Below are 14,558 nucleotides of genomic sequence, written 5' to 3'. Positions count from 1 at the left end.
TCTCAACTTATCCATGAGTATATACAGTATATCATTCTGAATGTACATACTTAATTCTAATATAGTACATTTTTTAGAATTCCCCCTTTCTCCTTTTGTTTGATGGATCTGACATGCAACACTATTGTTTTAACATTTTCCTCTCCTTCCTGTCTCATAATTTTATATTGTTTATCTGTATATAGCTATAGATATAGATGCCACTGGTTTAGAGGCAGAAGAAATTGATATTCCAGCAAACCATCGCTCCCCCAAACCCAGTGCAAACACTGTCACATCACCCCATTCCAAAGAGAAAAGAATGCCCTTCTTTAAGAAGGTAACACCTACTTCCAAGATGCCATCTGTACACCTGCTCACTGCACTGTGTTACATTTGAGTCCTGTTGACTGTCTGTGTCTCTTGACAAGACAATAACGTGCATGCCTTTGTTATTTTTTGTTTCTTTTCCATGCTGCTGTAGCTAAGCAGAAACAGAAATCGGTAAGTTTGCGCTGACAGAAGCTATGTTTAATCTGCCATTGGCATCATTAGCATCATCACATACAGTTTATATTATGCAATCATGTTAATACAAATAAACTCATCAAACAGCTGGCTGATCCCATACAACAGCAGACTAGGCCCTGTGAGTATCTGAGTCCTAATTGCTTATGGTACTTTTCCTTTTTGATGGAATAATAAGCGGCTGAGGGAATATTTTAAAATATCCATTGAAGTAAATCCTCAAGACCAGATGATGCACCACACTAGTGCATGCTTACTCTTTGTCATTTTTTTCAGAATTTTTTACTTGTGATTCAGTCTTATAACTCATTTTTGTTAAATCTAAATAGATACTCATCTTGTTCTTTAAAAAGAACCTGCAATTTTTAATTTAGTCAGTATTTAAACTTCTAATCCACTAGGTGCAAAATCTGCAAATGAGCAAGACCAGTGGAAAACTGCAGACTTGTTTTGGCGGTCTACTGTGAGTTTTTCCTATTGTCATATATAAATTATTTCCCATTGTTCTTGCCTTCTCTTCAGCAATTATTGTAGTATCTTGCCTATTAGATAACAAAAACCGGTGGCACCTTTCTTAATCAAAAAGTACTCCATAGATAGGGTGTCAGATACATAAATCATCATGATCTTTTTGCTCTTTCCTGGGACTCTTAAAATACTCCAAAAAACCCTATAGAGTTTGTTATTTAGCTGCTATCTACAAGCAATCGAAGTGTAATTCATAAGGTTTTTTTTAATAAAATCATTTTTAATGTTTATTTTCAAGAGAGAGATTCCTACATTGCTTACTCTGAGCATTGCCCTTCCTTAGACAGGTGCACTTCAGATGTGTTGAATGCCAGCTCTCATAATCTCTCAAACCAGCGTGGCCTCAAACTGCAGGATTATGGGGCTGAAATCTAATATATTGAGAGGGCATTAAATTGGAGAAGGCTGATACACATACTTTTCCAGGAATTTAGTCTATGCTAAGCAAATTTCCTATCTTTATATTTTTAAAAATACAATTTTCAACGTTCAGAAAATGCCCTTTTTTGTACCACTTTCTTCAGCAATGCCATCCCTAGTTTGCCAACTATTTTATGAAGTAGAATTGATCAAATTAGTGGTCCCCAGTGGTACATCTTGTTGAGACAAAGTATGAGTTTAACAAATAAATCATATTCTTTATTGCAGTTGCATCTATATTTTCTTTTAAATATAGTTCTGTTCCTTTTATTAGTTTTACACAGCAATTATGTACACAACTATCTGAAACTTAGTAATACTATAAAATTCTGAATTTTACAGACTTGCTTCTAAGTAGATGTCAGTAAGATTGTACCTTATCAGGAATGGAGATTATTGGTGATAGCAGTGCTTATTAATTATTCTTAATTCCGTCTTTTTTGTAAGAGAGAGTTCTCAAAAATCTCAACAAATTTGCCAGGTGCAATGGTAATTGCTGTGATATGTTGACATTTGTTCACCATAATTTGGATGGACACTCTAATTAACTCACTGATACAATCAAAGCATACCGATCAGATGGAAAAATCACCCTCATTAGCTTTGTGTAATGAATTTGAAACAGTAATATAGAAGGGAATGTCTCTTGTAGTCCATTTCAGTCCCTTAACATATTGCCACTGACAGCATAGTTAATTAAAGCTGGGGAAAGCTGAAGACTGGCATACAATTGATTTTAACGACTACCAGTATTCCATCAAATAAGGTAATTTCTGTACCTACTTACCCTAATTTTCAAGGGTTATGATTAGTGTGAGGCTTTTATAGATAGTCACCATAAGACATGGACATATTACAGCAGGGCACTGATCTGCTAAATATAAGAGGGTCATAACATAGTTCTAAAAGTTGATACATAATGCATGCAAAAGATTATACATAGCAAGAATAATTCTAATAGTGCATTTCTATACACAACGAATTAATAGGCTTTGCTTCTAACCATTAAGAGAGATCTGGCACTGTAAAAACTTAAGTTCACATGCTTTTGATGCCTTGGGCACTATATATCATTCTACTTACATTATCAGTTATGTGGTGAATTTACATGAAAACAAACTCTGACATAGATATATGTTTCATGTGATAGATTGCTTTAGACTGCTGCTTGCGTGGCATTTTGTGCTGTTGCTGTATTATGTTTGTCCTTGTTTTCTTATAATTGTATCCTACCTTATTGCTTTTCTTGGGGCTATGCTCCGGATGTATTCAGTACTGCAATACTGAACATGACAACATTCTGTGATGTTGACTTACGTATTTATACTATGTAGGCCCTTGACAAATAGATCTGGCATACCTACCTTTAAGCTTTTCAGGTTGGTGGTTTTGAATCTGACACATTTTGCACTCTGCAAGAAGGCAGCAAAATTTCAAAATGAGCACTTTGGGTGGTTTTAACTTTGCTCTTTTTCCTCAAAATACATGACCTTTTTACCATATTTTCATATAATTGTTTTATAAATTTACACATTAATGATCAATTATTCATACATAACTTGCATGATATATAAAGAAGGTAATCTGTGAATTAGTATGTGTTACCTCAAGACGTTTCAGATATTAACCAGAGTCATCTAGAAAGAAAAAAACTGTTGCACTGGTTTCTCTATAGCATTTAGCAAGTGTACAATTATAGCCATATTTCTGAATTCCTATAACCATTGGACTTAGTTCTGAAACTTTAACTGTCAGCATGTGGGCAATGAGATTTCAAAATAGCATCATTAGGATTTAATAAATTTCAAATTTATATTGATGGATGAGACCTTGAAATTTTTCCTTTCTGTTTCCTCTTGTCCATACTTCTCAGTGATATTAAGAGATTGTTTGAGATCCTTTGATTGTATTTTGGTAGATTTGAGTGATAGATGGAAATGAAATTCTGTAGATTCAATGAACTCTTCATATACTTTTTTGGAATGGTCCTTTTACAGTCATTCTCTTGGCACTTCTAAATGACGACTCCGTTTCAAAATATAATTTAAATTCACTATGTAAATAAGGTTGGATAGAAGCATTTACATTCTTGGAAATATCAGTAATACTCAAGTAATAGCTTTAGAATGTTTTCTGAGAAAAGTCTCAGGCAAAGTATTTTTTGACCTTGGTGACATCACTCAGAATTCTGTTAAATTAACACATGTGAAGAATAAACCTTTTTTTTTTTTTAAACTAGATGTTGGAATTATGTTTTTAATTTTTATCAGACAGAGCACATCCCTCCGTATGATGTAGTGCCTTCTATGCGACCCGTCGTTTTAGTGGGGCCTTCCTTAAAGGGATATGAGGTAGGAATATTATAATATTAACTTCTTTCATTTTATTAAAAACTATGCCACTTGGCTGCTATGCCACTATGCAGAACTGTAGGTTCTGTAGGTACAGAACTGTGGTGCTGGAGAAGACTCTTAAGAGTCCCCTGGACTGCTAGGAGGTCAAACCTGTCAATCTTAAAGGAAATCAACCCTGGCTGCTCATTGGAAGGATTGATAATGGAGCTCAAGCTCAGATACTTTGGTCACCTAATGCGAAGAGAGGACTCTTTGGAAAAGACCCTGATGCTGGGAAAGATTGAAGGCAAAAGGAGAAGAGGAAGGCAGAGGATGAGATGGTTAGATATCATCACTGAAGCAATGAGCATGAAACTGAGCAAACTCAGGGAGACAGTGAAGGACAGGAAGGCCTGGCGCAATATGGTTCATGGGGTCACAAAGAGTCAGACCCGACTTAATGATTGAACAACAACAAATGCCACTTTGAAATTGTGGGTGAAAGGAGAACGGCATTGAAACCATTATTTTTGTTTTCTATTATGAATCAAAATAAGCTGAAAATGGATGAGTATAAAATCATACATTTTTTATCCAGATCTATCATGACATATGAATATTTTCTTTATTCCAGGTGACGGATATGATGCAAAAAGCATTATTTGATTTTTTAAAACATAGATTTGAAGGGCGGTAAGTACTAAGAATATAGTCTAAATCAAAGTGAAATTAATATGTCTGTTTTGCCCAATTTTGTCTGCATTTCCCTGATTTCAAGCCAAGACTCTGGTTATGATATTCTGTTGGTTATTTGCAGGTATTGTTGGTCCATGAATAGGAAAAGAAGTATCTTACCATATAGCATATAGGAGTAACTACTTACGTGTCAAAAATATACACATTAATTGAATCCACATGGTTACCTGCACACCTATTTTGGTTTTGTATAGAGCAAAAAGAATAGAGATACTCAACTAAGAAAGATTAAATCTGGTAGGCACTATAGTAGTAAAACTTACTGGTAGAATTTAAAATGAATGAAATAATTCCATTTAAGAAAAAACACTGAGGGAACATGATAGAGGCTTGTAAAATTATGCGTGGTAGGGAGAAAGTGGATAGAGATCCCACTCCCACCCCCAACTTTATAGGGTAGAGTTGGGGATTTTGCAGTGGTATTGAGTGATGTAAGATTTAGGAAGTCACCACCAGTAGCTAAATTATGGTATTCAGTATTATGTTTCCACCAATTTGCATATTTTAAAGAAGGAAACTGACAAATTTGTGGAGGGTAAAGCATCTCAGTGGTTACTAGTCATGATGATTTCAGTGGCCATATACTTTCAGTGAAAGCTGCTGCTGTACAGTCCTTGGAGGGTCCATGGCCCCCATCTTCCTTGGTTGGCTACCAAGGGTAATCAGATGATATGCCAGATAGATATTTGATCTCCTCAGGCTCAGTTCAGAGCTTGGAAGAAAGTTGTAGAATGTTGCTGGTTGCTTACGTGCACTGCTCTGCAACAGAACTATGTAGAAAAGGGAGCTACTATCACGTCCTTTCTTAAAAAATCTTTTCTCCAAGCTAAATGTGTCCTCACTACCAATACCAAATATTTCATCCATTTACATGCCATCAGTCAGAATTCTCCCATGTTTTTGATACCCTTTTGAAATGCACTCACAAAATCCAATGAGTCCTTCATGTGCGTATAGGGTCTTGTATATGCACAGGAGGTCGGAAAGATTTTTGCCTTCAAATAGTTCCCTCAGATATTCAGTTTGTTTCTTAAATGTGAGAGAAATTTTTGTCACCCTTGGTGATTTCAGAACACAAGAATATGGAAGTAGTTTTCCATTGCCGCCTTCTGAGACTTTCTCTTCTTGATCTAGCCTATAGCCCTAGGATTTTCTGACGGGTCTCCCATCTAAGAACTAACTGGATATAACTATTGAACTGTTTCAGCATCAGACAATGTCAGCTAGGTGTGCTGCGTGACAAAGTTTTCATTTCCTCACTTGTCATTGCATTCTACATTTGAAAAGTGTTATGTTAGCTACTGACGAATAAGAGGCACTACACAACTGGTTTCGTCTTTATTGGGACTCTTTAGCCATAGGTATCCTCCATAACAGGTATTCTATGTTCAACCCTTTAACAGGATTTGAACCCACAGGCTTTCTACTTGATGACTGTGCAGGTGGTTCTCATTTGTCAACTACTTGTTCAGCATCTGTTTGAACATATGGTGGTGCTGCATGAGTGTTAGTTACAACCAGTCCTTGTACTTATGTTGGTCGCAGCATCCTCACAGTCATGTGATTGTGATCCAGGCACTCGGCACCCAGCTCACAATTATGACAGTGCAGCATTCCACAGTCATGTGATTGCCATTTGCAACCTTCTTTGCCAGCTTCCTACAAGCAAAGTCAATGGGGAAGGTGGCAGGAAGTTGCAAATAGCAACCACATGAGGTCCTCACTTAAGGACCTGTGGTGATTCGCTTAACGATGGCAATGAGAAGTATCGGAATTTCTACTGCTAAGCAGCATGGTCACGTGACATACTTTACAACCACATCGCTTAGTGACAAATTCCAGTCCCAGTTACCGTCATTAACCAAAGACTACCTGTACAGTGCCTTTAGTTTTATAGCTATTTTGATCTGGCTGTCAGTAGCTTTCAGGAAGGGAGGTCTTATAGAAGCTATGCAAGTACGCCCATCTTTTTATGCCTTTCTTTTTTCCCCTGTATGCTGTCATGCTAGAGAGCTTTGTAATTTATTTTAAATTGCTCTGGACCTCATCTGGACTGCCTCCACTTAAAGTGGGGGGGCTTACATAGCTTTAGATGTTACGTTAGCTACTGGCCAGTAGGAGGCACTATACGACCAGAGTCATGCTTATTGGGACTGTTCAGGTATAGGTATCCTCCATACTAAATATTCTATGTTCAACCCTTTAACGGGATTTGAACCCATAGACCTTGTACTTGGTGAGTTGAAAAGTCTGTGGTACCTAATAATTTAAAAGCTAACTGTTTGGAATAATCTTGATCACTGTATCACAAACTCACTAAGATGACGTTTTAATCATTTAGCTTTGTTATACAATTTTATTATCTATTTTTAGCTATTTCTTTACTGAAGAAGTAAATCCAAATAAGATAATGGTACTTTGCAGTGGAATAAATCTCACTGTTCAATTTTCTCTGTAATCTGTCAATCAATCAATCAATCATACATGACTTTGGGTGGCTAAGTGGTGTGTGTCAAAACTGGCAGGATGGCAGATAGAGGTTGGCAATGGAAGACCTGCCCATTTTGAATGTTTCTGTGATGCACTTACAAAAAGAATGGAGATTGTGTTGTGATGTTTTGTCTTCCATCTTTTCAGATTTGATACCCCACACACACACTACTGTAACTTTTACATTGTATAATATATAAAGCGAAATTAAGGTCCTCAGGTCTCTAATGAGCTACCTTCTGTACATTTCTGGCAGAGTTTCACCACCATCATAAAAATATTCTTCATAATATAATCTGTTTTATACTTCCTAATACTTCAGGATCCTCTCTCCCATAGAAATAGCTCTTGGTGGGTCTAATTAACAAAGGGTATTTTTTGCCACAAACCGTCCCATTTCTCTCTCTCTCACTTTCCTGTCCACCTACTCTAGTGGTAGCACTGAGTGCTCGTAAAGAGATCTTCAGAACTTTCAGAACTCTTAGACTTTACAGTAAATACTGTTTCTATGTTTTCCGTAACTTTATACTTTTGAACATTTCTAAAGTCATTTTCAAAAGTAGGAGCTGGTAAAAATGATAAGTCAAAGAAATTGTGAAATATTTATTCTGTTATGAGTGGATTCAAACTGGAAATATGGAGAAGTAAAAAAGGTGATGATAATGTGACAGGAACAAAAAGTAACACTAAGAAAGCAGATTGCTGTTCAGAGGGGAAATGTCATATTATATGCTCAATGGATTTTTTAAAATGCCTCTAGAGACAAAAGCGTATTGTCTTTGTATTTTGATAGCAGCAGCTAAAACAGTTCACTAAAAGATGTGTGGAACATTGAATTCATTTGCTGCCATCTGATTCATTTTCTATTCAAGATTTCACCTCTCAGATTTTTAAACAATAATCACAACATTGTTTGTCTTTTGTTGTGTTTATTCAGTATCTCAATCACACGGGTCACAGCAGACATCTCGCTTGCCAAACGCTCAGTATTAAATAATCCCAGCAAGCATGCGATAATAGAACGATCCAATACAAGGTCAAGCTTAGGTAAGTGTATGAAATGACAACAAAATATCACTAGCTGTGACATAATGGTTTTTTTTTTTAAGGAATTATTCACTGTAATGCCAGTATATTATCTATTTTTAGCAGTTCTTGGTGTTACATAGATTAAAAAAATTATGTACAAACACTACTTAGCTTTTCTCTGTTACTTTTAGTATCAATAAAATACTAACTTCTTGGCTTATGGATCTGAAATTATGTGTGTGTTTCAAATTAACATTACGTTTTTCAAGTTTTTGAAGTAAAATCTGTCAGACATTTTTTTGAGGCTGTGTAATTTATTCATTAAAAAGAACCAGTAGGCTTATTGGAAAATGTTCATATTATGAAGTAATCTTTATAATCTACTGTATAAATTGTTATGTGCTGATGGCCCATACATATCTCTTATAACCCTATTGATACAAAAGAAACACATACAGTATATTTTCTAGAATGCCATTAATCTTTCCAGAAAGGTATGAGAATATGTGTGAACCTGTTAGTCTTATTCAAGATCTGTTTTCACATTTACATATACTATATATATAATTAGCCAGCAGTACTGGAATGCATGTTTAACACAGCAAAGGCTTCATATCACTATGACATTAGGTTTGATGAAACATTTTTAGAAGTAGAGTTGGGGTTGGGGTACTAGATGCCGCTAATCTTCATATGTGCAAAATGGAGAAAAGGAAGATTCTGTCAGAGGAAAACAGTACAAGTTTAAAAAAGAAGAGTTATGCTGTAACCATAGAATAAGAGGTAAATTTATAATTGTACTTACAACTGCTGTAAAGAAGACCGGAAGCTACTTCTTTGCATCTCTTTTCTTTTTTTTCTGTTTTTCTTTTACTTTTTTCCCTTTCTTGCACTTTTAGCTCTCTCTTTGATTGCTTTCTTTTTCTTTTTCTTACTTTATATTAGTTTGTATATTAACTAATATAAATGTAAAATAATATAAAAAATCTTTAATAATTTTTTTTTAAAAAAAGAAGAGGCTCATTACATGTAATCCCCAGTTGAAGGACGAGTTCCATTCCCAAGGTCTGTCCTTCAATCAAATGTGTATGTAAGCCGGAACAATATTATTGTATAATACTGTATAAGTAGTATTGTGTAATTAACTCAAATCATTGTGTATTTAACTCGAATTTTGCTACAATAGACTCCATTCTTAACTATGGGTCGATCTTAACCAGGCGTTCTTACCCCAGGGACTACCTATATTACATTAGAGCAAAACCTTGATGTAATTGAACATAGACATTGCAACACTAAAATAGGATGAGATGTTAGGAGAGAAAGCCTGAATCTACGGTAGAATTTTTTATTTTTATTTTGCTTTCTATATCTACTCTGTGACTTTGTTAACCATAAATTTAAATAAGTATATTCTTTTTATCCTTTACTGTAATATTTCATTAATACACATATAATGATTTATGTTTAAAATTCTTCATTGCTGGTTCCTATCAAGCTGGAACCAATTACCATATTTTCCATAGAAATATCACTTCAAATAGTGAGAATTCAAATAATGCAATATTTTGTGAGATTCAATAACTACACTAATTGAGACCTACCTGTAATTAAATAATGCCTTTTGTCTTTGCAAATCTGTGATCATGCAGTGTAGACATTCCTTAAGGAGTTTAATGATATCAAACAAGCTTCACCTAAATATTCTTTGAAAACTATATTGTTCATAGTTGGCTGGTGTGGGTGTTCCGGGCTGTGTGGCCGTGGTCTTGAAGTTTTGTTTCCTAACGTTTCGCCAGCACCTGTGACCGGCATCTTCAGAGTGCAGAAGCACAGACAGGAGCAGTTCTCTCTGTGCCCCTGCCCTGCCTCTGCTCCTGTCTGTGCTCCTGCACTCTGAAGATGCCGGTCACAGGTGCTGGCGAAACGTTAGGAAACAAAACTTCAAGACCACGGCCACACAGCCCGGAACACCCACACCAGCCATCGTATGCCGGCCATGAAAGCCTTCGACAATACATTATATTGTTCATACTTTTCCTTGTCACTGGGCGATAATTGTATTCCAGTTTTGGATACCCACAGACTGAAAATTGTTGAACAAAGTTGCTGACTTGTATTTATTCTGTATATGTGCAGTAAAGTGAAAAGCTTACATATAAATGGTGATAGGATTTCTCACTATTTTGGGAGTATAAAGAAAACCAAAAAGGGATGTAAAGTATGTGATGGAGCAAACTCGCACACTCTACAATGCTCACCAAAGCTATGAAAATCCTGCTTGCTCATTAGATATTTATATACCCCGAAAGGAGTTTTTCACATGTCTTATGTACAAATTTAAAAACAGTAGCGTTTTTAGCTCAAGTGATGCATCTGTTTCCAGGCTGAGATGGCACATATGAGAATCTGTCATGAGCACATTCGCTGGGAGGAAGGGGGTGAGACTTTACTCTTTCTAGAGACCCTTCTGAAGACTACATTTGGTCTCTCAGCACAATAGTAGCAGCTTGTAAATAACCTATTAGCAGACTTTGGGAGCACAGGATAGTGTGGGGAGAAAAAAAAGAACAGGCCGTACAAGAGGCCATCAGAAGTTACATGCAGAATAGATTACTAAGCCATGGTTTAAAGCAAATATAACAAATACATTGTAATTCCAGTGAATACCTACCCTTTTAGACTTCAGTGATTTGGAGAATGGCAGGCATAGTCTTCTTGTGAGGTTTTAGGAGGCTTCTGAAGCATTGCGAGAATAGCGTGAGCGGCCTTGGGAAGAAGCCATAGGGCCAGGCTGGGTGCGCAGTGGGAGAAAGATGGTGAAGGTCAGCTGGGGGTGGCGGGACTGGCAGGGCCAGTGAGCGCAGGATGGCAGGGCCAGCAGGGCAAGCAGAGCACAGAGTAGTGGGGGTGGCTGGGGCTTTGCACTGTGGCACTGGGGTGACTGGCCGCAGTATGGGGCTGAGGCAGCACTTGGTGGCAGCAGCACTGGGGCTGAAGTAGAGGCCTGGGGCAGTGGCAGATGGATGAGACTGCTGAAGGCCTAACCCTCTACTTCAGCCCCAGTGCTGCCCCTGCCGAGGAGTGCTACTGTGTAAGGCAGCCAAAAGGGCAGAGATGGGAGGGAGATAGGTGGGTGGGGGGAATTGAAGCGCCTCTGCAGTCGTAAGAGCAAGCAGGCTACCAAACGCCCGAATTTTGATCACATCACCATGGGGGCGCTGCAATGGCCATAACTTCGGGGACTGGGCATATGTCCCACTTGTTCAGCACAGCTCTAACTTTGAACATTCGCTGAACAAATGGTTGTAATTCAAGGATTACCTATTTAGCAAAAATTATAATTGTGTATTAGCATTATAGCATGATAAAATTGAGAGCCAGTTTGGTCTAGTGGTTAACATGCTGGGATAGAAGTGGAGAAACCTGAGTTCTAGTCCTTCCTTAGGCATTGTTGCCAGCGGGATTTCTCTCTCTGTCTCCTTCTCTCTCTCTCCCTCTCTCAATCCTAAGCACTTCTGAAAATGTTACCTAGAAAACTGCATGGATGAATTACCAGGTGTCAGGTTTGACTTGAAGGCAAAAAGATATAAGTAACTTCTATTTATTGTCAGACCTTTTATTGTTTTTAGCTGGGGTATTACTTTTATTATTTTCTTACTGCTAATCTTTCTTAGGGTAGAGAATAACCAACTGTTCTTCTTAATTACAATATGCCCATTTTTGCGATAAATAAAAATCTAAACTAACTCTTTGGATTCCAGCCATATTTGTGTTTAATGTGTCAGTAAATAATATAAGTAAAATGTTTATATCCTGCTTTTCTTTCATTGTGAAGTTCAAAATGCATACATTGAGTTTCCAGGTAAATACACTGGATTTCCATCCAAGAACTGACTGGACCTAGACATTAACTTTATCAGAGTTATCGCATTATGTATAATCACTCTGTGCCTGAGAATACAACTTATTTGTGGGTGAAAAAGAACTATTCTAGATTCACTTGATGTCATTAGAAAGTCAAGAATTATGTTCTAAAAATATTTTGGGGAAAAGAGCTCCTCAACTATACTATATATGCCATGCTCATGAGATACTATAATCCAGCTTTGTTAACACAGACTGCATGTTGTTCTTCTCTTCATTTTCCATTTTTGAGATAAGTTGGTACTGAACAAATTGCCATTATGTATCTTTTATATATTGAATGGCAATATATTAGAGACTACCAATGACTGGTCTTTAAAAAGTTGTATAAAAGTACACTCCTTTGAAAAATAAGCTTCACTCAAAACATGATTAAATTTCAGTAACTGTAATACCTCTCTGTTTGTCCATAATATTTGTAAATGCTACTGAACCAAATATGTGGCTTTTGCTTCATTTCTTTGTCAGTGTCAAGTCCAACCCTGTTTCTTGTTTGTTCCCATGTAAGTCCCATTTCTAGTTTCTCTTGTAAGTTTATCTCATTCTGTATGTTTTGGACAAGATCCTGATTCTCTTGGGTTTTTCCATTCATTAATGCCCTCCCTTTCCAGATGTTTTGGGTATGTATATAAGGTTGCTAGTTATTTTTCCTTTTGTGCGTGTTCAGTACGCATTGTACCTCACAAAACCACTATCTGCTATTGATAGAAGGTTTTGTAATGGCAAAAACAAGTCGTCATAGTTTGTACTGAATTTTTTTTCTAGACGATGTTGCCAATTTTAAATGTTAGCAATCAATCTGCAATTGGTATAAAAAGATTTGATAACTAGATTTTTAAATGACTGGATACTTAAATTCTATATTGCACTGGTCCAAAACTGTAGATGTGCATGTTGCTGTTTGTGATCACTATTCTCCATTGTGGAATTGGGTTATATGTACCTACATTGTTGCATGCACAAAAGAGGTACATTGCTTTGAAAATGTTGCCTTTGAAGCTGTGTTTGTCTTGTTGGTATTTATATTGTGTAGATTGTTTTATAATGTGATGTCTAAATGGTTTTTAAGAACATTTACATGACACTGCAATTAAGCAGTGGTCAAAATTCATCCAGCAATTTTTTTCTCTGTCAAAGATATGCATGCAAACTAGATTTAATGCACCCACTGATTCATCCTTAATAACACTGGAGATCTATTGCTGTACAAAATTAAAATTTCTATAACTCATTCACATTATTATATCCATTTATTTGCAGGCAGTTTAGTAGGCAATTTATTTATATGCAGCCAATCTGGTCTATTGAAATTTAGAGAATCTCAGCCTGATTAGGAGGAAAAAAAAACGCTATTCATAGACCTAATATACCCCTGGCTAAGATTACATTATTCTTCATAGTAGAATTTTTGCCCTGTATATGCCCATGCAATGCCAATATAAAGAGGCATTTGCCAACATGTTCCCCCTAGACTGATACATGCCACTGTTTCTTTATTAAACTAATGTGTTCCAGGACAATTAGTATCCTAAGGATTTCTGACTTCTTGATGAGCCCGTGCCATTTTCTCTCTTAGGTGGTACTAAATAGCTTCCTTATTTGGGGGAAAAAAAGTCATTATTTGATCGATCTACTCATTGTCAGAATTCTCTTTGAGACCTTTAAAATAATTGGGTTATGATTAACACCTATCTGAAAAACATTTGATTCTTCCTGTTTTGAAATATACTTTGTGGCTTCTGTCATGTCACAGAATTTTGGTTACTGACATTTGTTATTTTTTTCTGGTTAAGATAATTAATGTCAGGTACCTTAACCATTTTAATGTCTACTTCATATGACTTTAACACTATTTTCTTTCTTTAAAAAGTCAACCTTTTTGAATTTTAGGATTTCTTTGATGATAAATTTTCAAATGAAATAGAATACAATACAAATACAAATAATTTTGTAGAAATTAGAAGTATGGACGTAGTTTATTGGAAGTTGTATGACATGCCAAATTTGTTTTAAAAATACAATATCATTTTAATACTGTGGTTGAAAAATACAAGAATACTTCAGGCAACAGAGCAATGGATCTGTATTAAGAGACCCAGTGGTCATTTAGGCCTGATTTGAAAAGGGTGGAGAGTTATGTGCATCTAGTGCCATAATAGTGGCAACTCAGACTTGTGTCACCATATACTGCTTTACTACTAAAAGACCATCTGTAATATGTGTCTGGAAATAGAATAAATATTTTTCATTTAAATCTTTCGTATTTCTTCAGTGATGATGTCTTTCTGGTACTGTGTAATTCTCATTGTTAAATCAATATCGGTCATGATGGCTGGTGTGGGTGTTCCGGGCTGTGTGGCCGTGTTCTTGAAGTTTTGTTTCCTAACGTTTCGCCAGCACCTGTGACCAGCATCTTCAGAGTGCAGGAGCACAGACAGGAGCAGTTCTCTCTGTGCCCAGGTGATGGGACCCTTTTGTGGGTATTTATAGAGATCTGGGGGGAAGGGGGATTGGGGGTGTGGGGGGGTTGGGTTACTGAGTGGCTGCTTGTTTTGGTGTCAGAATCTG

The 14,558-nt window shown here is 36.5% G+C and overlaps 1 protein-coding gene across 5 annotated transcripts in view; it reads left to right on the top strand.

The window, feature by feature from the left end:
* The window catches only part of CACNB2 (calcium voltage-gated channel auxiliary subunit beta 2), a 162,554-nt gene that overhangs the window by 138,547 nt on the left and 9,449 nt on the right, over window positions 1-14,558 (top strand). For 3 of the 5 annotated variants that reach the window (XM_088150431.1, XM_007422420.3, XM_088150435.1), the window contains 4 exons: window positions 186-319; window positions 3,726-3,806; window positions 4,423-4,481; window positions 7,972-8,081. In XM_088150431.1, coding sequence (XP_088006557.1) covers window positions 186-319; window positions 3,726-3,806; window positions 4,423-4,481; window positions 7,972-8,081 — 384 coding nt within the window. Of the gene's footprint in view, window positions 1-185; window positions 320-463; window positions 484-908; window positions 971-3,725; window positions 3,807-4,422; window positions 4,482-7,971; window positions 8,082-14,558 lie in introns of all 5 variants that reach the window. The other 2 variants (XM_088150432.1, XM_088150434.1) reach the window with 2 other exon arrangements.

This window comes from Python bivittatus, unplaced genomic scaffold (genome assembly GCF_059951505.1).
Source record: "Python bivittatus isolate LINGU-HERP-01145 unplaced genomic scaffold, Pbiv_v1 ctg000610_np1212, whole genome shotgun sequence".
In the NCBI taxonomy this organism is placed as follows: Eukaryota; Metazoa; Chordata; class Lepidosauria; order Squamata; family Pythonidae; genus Python; species Python bivittatus.
This window is presented reverse-complemented; position numbering and strand designations above follow the sequence as displayed.